Source organism: Hyaloscypha bicolor (assembly GCF_002865645.1).
Source record: "Hyaloscypha bicolor E unplaced genomic scaffold K444scaffold_53, whole genome shotgun sequence".
Lineage (NCBI taxonomy): Eukaryota > Fungi > Ascomycota > Leotiomycetes > Helotiales > Hyaloscyphaceae > Hyaloscypha > Hyaloscypha bicolor.
This window is the reverse complement of record NW_020194555.1, coordinates 2,420,234-2,431,627: the sequence shown is the minus strand read 5'-3', so window position 1 is coordinate 2,431,627 and position 11,394 is coordinate 2,420,234. Positions and strand designations below refer to the sequence as shown.

General features: G+C 32.8%; 3 protein-coding genes across 3 annotated transcripts; all 3 read left to right on the top strand.

Annotated features, from left to right (window-relative positions):
- Window positions 1–1,722: 1,722 nt before the first annotated feature.
- Window positions 1,723–1,923, top strand: K444DRAFT_524213 (uncharacterized protein; the record flags this gene model as incomplete). The annotated part of the gene is made up of 1 exon (XM_024874341.1): window positions 1,723–1,923. A coding segment is annotated over one exon (201 nt), but the record flags the coding sequence as incomplete, so codon positions are not given.
- Window positions 1,924–8,474: 6,551 nt separating this feature from the next.
- On the top strand, window positions 8,475–9,155 carry K444DRAFT_523729 (HET-domain-containing protein; the record flags this gene model as incomplete). The annotated part of the gene is made up of 1 exon (XM_024874308.1): window positions 8,475–9,155. The coding sequence occupies one exon, from the start codon at window positions 8,475–8,477 to the stop codon at window positions 9,153–9,155; it is 681 nt and encodes a 226-aa protein (XP_024739570.1).
- Window positions 9,156–9,924: 769 nt separating this feature from the next.
- K444DRAFT_610698 (uncharacterized protein) lies at window positions 9,925–10,264 on the top strand. Its single transcript, XM_024879797.1, has one exon. The coding sequence runs from the start codon at window positions 10,002–10,004 to the stop codon at window positions 10,245–10,247; it is 246 nt and encodes an 81-aa protein (XP_024739569.1). The 5' UTR covers window positions 9,925–10,001; the 3' UTR covers window positions 10,248–10,264.
- Window positions 10,265–11,394: the final 1,130 nt, after the last annotated feature.

Genomic DNA, 11,394 nt, shown 5'->3' with positions numbered 1-11,394 from the left:
ATTAAGATTTAATAATTATAAATTTTAATATATAAGATATTTTTTATATATTTTATAATAATATAGAATAAGCTTATATATTAAATAATTTTTATTTTATTTTATTTAATATTTAAAAGAATTATATTAATATTATATATTTAATTAAAATATAAATTAAAAGAATATTTTATATAAAAAAAATATAAGATAAAATAAAAAAATAAAAAAGCTTTATAAAAATACTATTATTTCTTATTATAATAAAAAGGCTTTTTATAAATTTTAATTAATTTTTTTATATAATTAATATTAGAAATAAAAAACAAAAAATAAATTAAACTAAATATATAAAATATAAGTTTTTATATATATAAATAACTAAAATATATAATTAATAATTTTAATAATTTAAAGTTTAAGAATTTATAAAATTAAAATTCTCAAATTAAATAATATATCTTTAAATATGTTAAAAATAATTTATATTTTTAATATATTTAATAATATAAAGTCTTTTATATATATAGAATTTTATTTTATATTTAAAGACTTTTTAAAATAAATTTATATAAATATTTTATATTAAAGAAAAATATTATTTAATATTAATAAAAGAATTTTAAAAAGAAATTAAATTTAAAAGTAAAAATATTATATAAAGCTTAATAAACTTTTGTTTTTTTTTAAAAAAAAATAATTTATATATTTTAAATTTTAATTAAGAGAATAGTTTTAGCTTATTTTTAAATAATTTTATATATTTATAACCTATTTTCTTTCTTATATAATTTATTAAAAGTTTATAAAAAGTTTATTACTAAGAAAGTATTATTTAAAACTACTCGGGACGAGTTTAGGGCAAAATTATTACTAGCCCCGGAGCTTGCGAAGGGCCGCTAGTAATAATTTTAGTAGAGCGGCCCTAAACTCGTCCTCTTCTATATTGTCCTATATTCAGGCCACCCTAAGCGGTTGGCTCTCGGGGCTCCTTAAAAAAAAACGGGTTACATAAGGAATACCAGAATCTCCCTTTTCTGGGGAATCGCGTATCGGAACGCAATTCCGTTCAAATCCTTAGGGCTGAGCTTGGGATTATAGAGGAGATACTCAAGTACCTTTCTCTTTATTTTAGTAATTCTGGAATACAAAGGGCTTTTCTTCCGATTTTTTAAAGCTTGGGGGGAAAATCTTAAGCTAGGGGTCCCGTATAAAACGCTAAAAAAAATTCCTGACCTTATATTACTTTTCTTTCCTTCTTCTCTCTATTACTATGGACCCTCCCCGCTTTTATACTTCCTATAAGCAGAACCGGCCTGCTTCTGACTTTATTACGGAGCGGGCTAAGCCATATAAGACTTGCTATTACTATCAAGTTTGTATCCTCTCCCTTTTCTGGCTTAATTAACCAGTTAATAGGCCCGAAATACTACTAATCGTGGCCAGCGGTATCCTGCCTTGCAAGAACTCGATCCAAATACCCTCCCTCTCTCCCGGTAATGACGACGGCCGATTACGGACGTCTCTGCGGACGAGCCAGCCCTATGGCGCCAGTAACGGATCCGTTAACCGTCCGTTACGGCCCCCGTTTATATTATAGAGAATTCTTCTACTAACCTACCTACTATATGGCCTCCTGCCTTTCTCTCCCGCTTCCGGCCAGCTTCCGTATATATAACCGGTCCGCTTATAGGTCGCTATATAGCCTGCAGAGCCCTCTATTTTAGCCATATAAATAATTACTTTAAGGCCTATTACAAGAAAGATAATATAATACTTCCTCTAATCCGCAAGCCTCTTTTATATCTCTCTTACCTCTTTATAGGTAATAACCCGCTTTACCGGGCCTTCCGGATAAATATCCAGGTATATAACTATACTTTTGCCTTTATATTAATTAGTTATAAGAAGAATACCCGGATTAACTTCTCTTATAGGATCTAGTATTTTTAGATCTATAGTAAGCTTTTCTATTTCTAGGGCCCGCTCTAGCCCGCTATATATACTAAACCCTTCTTTATATAGCTTTTCTTTTATAATCCGCTCTTTATAACTAATATACGGGCTACTAACTTCCCTTACTTAGATTATATAATTCTTTTATAACTTATAAATATACTTATAAATTATAACCCGTTTATTATAGTCTATAAAATAGCCTATAAGCGTCTTATAAGCTAGTAAACCGATTTCCGGATCTTACTTAACCCGTAAATATACTTAGTTCTTAAGTCAGGTATAGATTATTATTATAAGAACCTTCCTATAAATAATAAAATTACTGCCTTTATCCCGGATAAATATATGAATATAAGCCACTATAATCTAGTATTAATAGTTTATAAGGCAGGCTATAAATATTTATAGATATATATAATTAATATTATATATATAGTATATATATTACTTTACTATATCTTACTTTTCTTATATAATAACCCGGGCTAGTACTATGAGTTATAATTATAGGACTATATCGGGACCTGCTAGTAAATATAGCTCGAGTAATAGGCCTTTTACTAGTACTACCTCTATATCTGTCTAGTCTTCTTCCTACTTTTTTATACTAGCTACCTCTTCTAATAATATATTATTAATATATATATTATTTATAAGACTACTTTACTTAACTAGTTCCGCTTATACTAGTAAAATATCTATATAAATATTTATATAAGACTTGCAAATACTTTAATTTATAAGAATATCTATATAAGTAATATTAGCTATTACTTTATTCTTTTATCTAGCTTTATAAATAGTAATTACTTTATATAATAGCTTTTTTAAGACTTAATAGCTATTATATAGTACTTTAGTAAGCCAAGCTTCTTTATTACTTTTATAACTAACCTATACTAGCCTGAAATTATAGATTATCTCTTAAATAAGTAATAAGTAATTAATTATCCGGATTTCCTTTACTAGGTCTTTATCCTAAAAGTAAGAGAGCTTCTTATAAACCTTAAGAACCACGTTTTTAGATAATATATAGGCTATATCTATATAATTAAGTACTAGAAATATAGTCTCTTATATATATATCTATTCTTATTTCTTAGGAAAGATACTATTTTCTTAATTCCTGATTTAGTTAATAAGATAATTTATACTAAGCTTCTAGACCTATTATAGGATCTTATAGGCAAATTTATAGCCATAATTACTAGCCAGATATCTTACAAGCCATATAGCCTTAATAATAATTCAAAAGCCCTATATATAATCCGTAATATACCTATAGCCCTACTTATATATTAGAAAAGGTTCCCTAAAGTATTTATAGCTATAATAATTATCTATAAAGATAAGTATCCCAAGTACTAGTACCGGAATAATAGCTATATATTTATAGTCTATAAATTAGGCTTTCTAGATCAGGAAATTATTTGTAATAATTACTAGGTTATTTTATATAACCCGTATCTTTTCTAGAAGTTCTATTTATATATTAATATTAAGGTTTATATATTTATATAAATAATTAAGTATATTTATAAGTATATCTATAAAAAGATAAATTATATAATTATAATTATTTCGGGAACAAATAATAAGATTACCTAGTATTTTCAGGCTTAATATATAGGCCCTATAGAGGCTTTCTAGTATCTATTTAAATATCTAATATACTAGGAGTTCTCCCTAATTTAATATCTTATAATCTACTTCCCTAGATAATATATAATCTACTTTATAGCTAATCTCTTACCCGAATAAGTTATAAACCGGGCTATAAATACTTATTTAATCTTAATAGCTTTTTTTAAGTATAATATAATATATAAGAATAATTACTAGTATTTCTATTATGAGTTCCTATAATATTTTATATAGGTTACTAAGACCTGGATATAGAAGTATTATAAATAAGAGTATAGTATTAGCTATATTTATTATTATAGTCTAGTTTTAGGCAAGTAGTTCTACTTATAGCTTTTACTAATAATTATATATAATTTATAGTTCTTTAATAAGCTCTATTTAGTTAAGGGCATCCGTTATCCTATATACTATACTACCTATATTACTTATGACTTAGTAGAAAATAATCGGGAATAGTTCTAGTATTTTAATAAGATAATCCAGTTAATAACCGGCTATAGTTTATAGATACTTTTTTTTATAGGTATTTGCTAGTAACTAATTACGGATATATAAGCGGTCTAGAACTAATATAAGAAGTATTTCTATAATAATTTGGCCCGTAAGCTTACTTATAATTCATTAATTAACTTCCTGCTACTCTTAGTTAATCCTTACTATAATTATAGCCTTTTCTTACTCGGTCTTGGCCTTATAGATTTCTAGTAAATACTTACGGATATTACCTTACCTAAAAATACCTTTAACTAGACTATAAGCTACTATATAGCTAATCTATAAGTTAATTATACTTATAAGACATTACTAATAACCATAATATAAGCCTAGCTAAATATAGACTAGTACTCTTGCTTTTAGATAATTATAGTAATAATTATAAATAATTTATAGACGGCCTATTTCTATTTATAAGGCCCTAGTAATACTAGTAAGACATTTCTTTATAAGACTCTTTACTATTATTACTATAGCTAAGGTAAGATAGTCCTATATATAGTATTAACGGATATTATAGCTCTCTTTTTTCCGGATAAATATATATCTTATTTCTAGTTCCGGATTCCGTTTAAGCTTAATAAGTTATTTATAAGTATAATTATTAAGATAAGCCGGCTTAGGGCTCTCTTATATTCTATAAATCTAATTATCTAGAACGAGGTACCTATATAGTATAAGTACTACTTTAAGGTAATATACTAGCTAATAGTCGATTTATAATTAGTTATAAATAATATTCTTTTTAGAGAGATACCTATAATTCTCGGGAGAAACTTTACCTAGATCTTACTAGTAGTTTTATATAATTTGCGGGCTAATATAATACGGGCCTACTTATAATAGATATAGATCTGGCTATAGCTCTATTAGTTATTATTACGGATTAATATATGGGTCTATAATAACCTGTCTAAACAGGATTTTATAGACTAGATTAGTAATCTACTATATAACTCGTTCTTAAATAAATAAATTATACTTCCGCCTTTTATTTCATATATCTAGTTAATTACAGACCTAATTAATTATATCTATTCCCAAAAGCAACTCTTGCGGGCCCTATATAATTACCGGGCCTTTAGTAAATAGGTAATCCTATTAACCCTAAATAATACGGTCTATAAGCTTAACTAAATAATCCTGGATATATTTCCTGGTCAGAAACGGATATATTTTATAGTAGATTTAACTAATATAAATAAGGCAGATCCTAAAATTACAGAATTATCTCTAGAGATCTTATAAAATATCTATTTATTAAGTCTACCTCTCTCTAAACTATAATTTAAGATTAGTATACCTATAATACTCTTACGAAATCTCTATTTATAGGAAGAGCTTTATAACGGGTTATGAATATTAATATATAACTTTAGGAGATTCTTAATTCGGGTATAGCTACTAGATAATAACTTTAATAGCTAATTACGAACGATTTCACGGATTAAGCTCTAGTTTATAAATTAGTAATTATCTTTTATACTTTTCCGTAAGTAGTTTCTATTTGCTTTATTTTTTATAATAACTATTAATAAGTTATAAGGCTAGTTATTTAAGATAGTAAGAGTAAATTTATAATTACTAGTCTTTTCTTATAACTAGTTCTATATAGTAGCCTTATAGGTAATCTTATAGGCAGGGCTTTATATTCTTTTACTTCCTAATATAAACTATATAAGTAATATAATATATCCAGAAATATTATAAGGTCTTACTTAGCTTTTGACTTACTTATAACTAACTTTATATACTTACGGGCTATTTTTCTTCTTATACTATCTATAAAGGGTCTATAAAGAGTTTATACTAGCCTTTATTATATTTTAATTTTACTCGGGACGAGTTTAGGGCAAAATTATTAATTAGCCCCGGAGCTTATATAGGGCTACTAATTAATAATTTTAGTAAAGCGGCCCTAAACTCGTCTATATAATATTGAGTTATAATCTATAGAAAATATTCCCTATTATATAGAGGCCTATACGGGAATACTAAATATGCTTTACCTCTTTATTCTCTCTCTTCTTATACTTTATACTTTACTTTAATTTATAATATCTTAATTAAATTAACCTGAATTAAATTAATTATATTATCCTAGATATTACTACCCTCGGTTAATCTTCTAGTTTCCCCTAAAGAATAACTAGCGGACCGTAATATATACTTTATACCTTAAGCGGCAGGCCCTATACTATATAGTAATTTAGGGATAAGAGAGGGAGAAAGATAAGAAGGGAAAGAGAGAGGGAGAGAGAGAGCAGGCTATAGGTAAGTTAATAGACCTGTTTACGGATAGATATAGACAAACTAACTCTCCTAGAACTATAAACCCGTTACTCGAGCTATTTATAGGTCTATAATCTCGGCCGCTTTCTTACCTGTGAGCCCTGTTATTACCGGAATTTAAAGGCAAAGCATTATCGAGCCCTAACTAGAACTCGTACTTAGTACCCGAATCCTCCTCCGACCCATATCCAGCTCGCAAATCATATCCAGCTCCGGCAGCAGGCTACCGGGAAGAAGGAGAGGGGGTGGGCAGGGTACCAGGCGATTACGGTTAATAATTATATACGGGAGCCGACCCAAGAGGAGGAGCAGGAGCTTCAGGACCGGCAGTAGCGGTGTGAGGATGGGAAGGCAAAGAGGAGGGTTTGGGAGGGAGAGAGGAAGGGGTTATCGCGAGAAAATTATTTAAAAAGGGGGCAGCCTAAAGGAGAGTTTGAGGCGTGGTGGGAGGAGAGGTTAAAGGAGAGGCAGAGAGCGGATGAGTTTTTAAAAGCAAGGGATAAGGCAAGGAGGAAAATGAAGAGGGATAGAGAGAAGCGGGCAGAGTGGGTAGAGAGGGAAGAGAGGGAGAGGAGGGAGAGGGAGAGGGAGGAGAGGGAGGAGAGAGAAGGGCAGGCTAAAGGAGAAGCTTGCGGACTAGTAGAGAGGCAGGCTTGCGAGCTGAGAGAGAGGCAAGCGGAGTTATATATAGACGAATACGAATATTGCGATGATTATTAGCTTTAATTCCAGGGCAAGTGAGGCTTGGGAAGGCCCGCGAGAGGGAAGGGAGGGCTCTATAGGTAGGAGTGAGGCTTGGGAGGGCCTGCAGGAGGAAAGGGGGAGCTTTACAAGTAAGAGTGAGGCTTGGGAGGGAGTTACGGGTGAGAGTACGGGTAGTAAGGGGCTTTAGAGGGCCCGTAAGTAGAAAGGGAGAGCTTTGCGGATGAGAATAAGGCTTGGGAGGGTCTGCGAGGGGAAAGGGGGAGCTTTGCAAGTGGGAGTACAGGTAATAAGGGGCTTGCAGGGGCAAGTGAGGCTTGGGAGGGCCCGCGAGTGCGGTATAGAAAGCAAAAAGCTAAATATTTAAATAGAAGCTCTTAAAAACTAATTTCTCTCACGCTTATATGTCATATTAGTGCGAGCTTGCGAGCGCAATATGGCTATACTTAAGGAGAAGGTTTTATAAGTAAAAGTAAGGCTTAAAAGGGCTTATAAAAGAAAAGACAGAGCTTTGCGGGTATAATTAGGGGATATTGCAGTTCGTAAAGAGAAAGAGAGAGCTTTACGAGTAAGTATAAGGCTTAGAAGGCCTATAGGTAATAAAAGAGCTTTATTATAAGTAAGTCACGTGACCCTCTTAATCTCGAATCGAGATCAGGGCAAAATTAAAGACTGGCCCCGAAGCTTGCGTAGGGCCGCCAGGCTTTAATTTTAGCGAAGCGGCCCAGATCTCGTATACGTAAATCGAGGTATTTTTGCAATTTTGTGGTTTTAGTATTCGAGTACTCGAGTACTCGAGTGTTTTGACCCTTCACCGCCTAAAATCCTGCCGTAAAATACCCGCTTTTCAGGCATTTGACTGTAATATTTACCTACTGCTTGAAAAAAAGCAAAACGCGCTCTGGCTTGTTCCTGAAGAACCGGCCACAGGAAACGATTGTTGGCTGGGCAGATGGATCCGGCTACGGCGATTACCGTAGCCAGTTTGACCCCCCTGTACCCCCCCTGCAACAGGTCAGGTGGAGACGCCAAGCAGGCCAGCTCAGCTATATATTCCACGCGAAGGCCAAAACATTGCATTACAGCGGTTCTTGGGGGAAACCGGCCAGGATGCAATGCTCGCTCTGTGCCATCCTCCGATCAGCGGCGACAAAATCCGTCTGTTCCAACTGAGTCTCCTGCGAGATGGCACCATCTTAGCCACCCTCCGAAACTTTTCCCTCGGAGCCGACAACTGCCCCTCGTTTATCGCCACTTCGTACACATGGGACTCCGAGGGAGATTCCAAGAAGAATTCTAAAGAGAATTCTAAGAAAGATTCTAAGAAAGAATCTAATTTTATCCTCCTCAATGATCATCGCACCGCCATACCCCGAAGCGCGCATTCTCTTCTCAAGGAGATGGTGTCCCCTCACCGCCAGGATGAATTTCCATCCGAGACCACGTGGTGGTGGATGGATTCAATCTGCATCAACCAGAAGGACCAGATAGAACGAAGCACCCAGGTTGAGCTTATGGGAAGGATCTACCAGATCGCTGCCCGGGCCACCGTGATATGGCTGGGAGAGGAGTATGAAGACAGCGCAGAAGCTATCAAGTTTCTCCACGACTTGGGGTGGCAGGATTCCATGAGCCCGGCGCAGGTGAAACAAATTCAGAGCAGAAAGAATAGCTGGAAGGCCGTGGAGAGTCTGCTCTCGAGGAAGTGGTGGGAGCGGATGTGGACGCTGCAGGAGTTCCTCCTATGTCAGGAGGCTGCCTTCTACTGTGGGCGCAGTACGATTACCCGCGAAGACATGCATGCTGGTGTGATTGGGGTCTGGAGATGGCAGCAGCGCGACAACTCGCTCATCCAGAGAAGGGTTTACGAGAAGGCCTGGAATCGCTTTCGGCTGTTGGAGTGGTACGACCAGATCAAGGACAACATGCCTCTCGTCGGCACTATGGCTTACACCGCCACCTTACGTGCCACCGATAAGAAGGATAGACTGTATTCGTTGCTCGGAGTCGTCGCCGCTAAAGATAGAAAAATCGTTGGTAGGCCCGACTACCAGTCTCCCACTAGTCTCGTCTATGCGTAGTTTGTGCGGTCGTTCACAAGAACGCACAAGAGTCTGGATATTATCTGTCTCGCTCCATGGCTTCGGAGCAATAAAGCCGACGGAGAGAGATCGCTGAACGAAGAGGAAGAGGGGCAACTGGCTTCATGGGCTCCAGACTGGAGTATTCAACTCCTGAGAACTCCTCCAGTGACTTGTATGGCGAGCCAAAGCTCAAGTGCGCATATTGGCAACTTTTGACCTGTAGATTCGGCCGACTTTTCCGCAATCTACGCTGCTTCTGGACACCATCTTCCGAAGATATCTTTTTCTGATGACTTCCTAGAAATGACCTGTACCGGCATCTGTCTCGACTATATCGATGGCCTGGGCGGCGTACATCAGGAGCAACGTGCACCGGAAGACCTCATCCAGTCGACTACGCCAAGAAATATTCCACTTTCGGGTAAGGTTATAGTACCTCATGATGCCACAGCTCCGGATATTGGGGATGGGTGCTCCCTTCTTATGGATGCCATATCACGCTGCCTTGTCCTTGACCGTAAGGATAGATACTTCCGATACCCTGCACCCCGAGACAAGTTCTCTCGAGAGTTTCGGATTCTCTGCCAAGCAGCAGTCAAGAGTCCTAAGGATGTGCATGACACATTCGCGGATTGGTTTAACCGAAACCAATCGCTTCTCATCCGTGGACGAACACTAAAGGAAGCCGTGTTGCATATTGGTGACTCTGCGAAAGGCAAGGATATGCTGTCGAGACTTTGTCAGAAGATGTTGAGTAATGGACCGGTGCTTGGCTTGCAAGATGTGGGGGATATCTCCGATTGCGAAAGTTTCGGCGCCCGAGCACGAGACACGACGTCTCACATGGGGAAAAGACTCATTGTGACGAATAATGGTTTGCTTGGAACAGCTCCGCGGGAGGCGAGAAAGGGAGACTTGGTCTGCGTACTTCTTGGTTGCGGCATCCCGTTAGTATTGCGGTCAGTTAATCAAGAAAAGGGCACATTTGAGCTTGTGGGAGAGTGCTATATCGACGGGTATATGAGAGGCGAAGTCTTGGTTGATTTGTTATACGGAGGATACAAGATGAAAGATATCCTCCTTATATAGAATATATAAGAAATATTAAGGAGAATATTAGGCTAGCTAAATATAAGGATTTATAACTAATAAGGTAATATATTAATATATAAGTAATAGAAATCTTTTATATAAGAGTAATATATTATAATAAGATTTATTTAAGTATTTATATAATTATTAAATAAATAATATTTATAATTTATTATAATTATATAATAAATAATTACTAATAATTTATAAATATTTATAAATATATATTTTATTTTACTTAAATTATTTAAATATTATTTTATTTATATTTTATTTAAAATATTTTAAATATTTTAAATATCTTAAAAACAATTTAATATATTAGAAATATATTTAGATTAGAAATATAATTAAATTAGATAAGATAGTATTATATATAAGAATACTAGAATATTTCGAGAATTAAACTACTTCTAGAATCTTTTTTTCCGGAAGCTAAAATAATTTTATTAGCTTATAAACTTTTAGGATTTTTATTTCAGGAATTTATTATAATTCTAAAAGTCTTTTTTCTTGAAATCTTTCTATTTCTAGAATTATTAAAGAACTATTTATAAAGAATATTATTTTTATATATAATTTATAAAGAAATAAAATTATATTACTTATAATTCCTTTTATTAAAAGAAAGAAAATATTAATTTAATTATTATTAGTTTAAATAAAAGAATTCTTAAGATATTTTAAAGAAAAAAAGAAATTAATATATAAGTTTTTAAATAAAATAAGGTAATAAAATATTATAAAAAATTAAACTAATAATTAAGTTTTAAAATAAATTATATAATAAAATATAAAATTAGTAATAGAGCCGAAGCTAGATTTAATATTTAAATTAAATTACTAAAATAGCTTTTAAATTTGCTTAAATTAATTAAAATTCAATTAAATAAATAATAATAATAATAATAATAAATAATTATAAAAGTAAAATATTTATAAAATATAGAAATTAGAATTTTTAATAATTTTTATATAATTTTTTCAAAAATAAATATATAATTTTTTTAAAGAGTTTTTTAATAAAAGTATTTATTTTTTATATTATTATAATTTTTAAACTATATTCTTTAAATTATTTAATAATTTCTATATATTATTTACTAGTAAATAGTTTTTTTAATAAATAAAATAATTCTTTTTT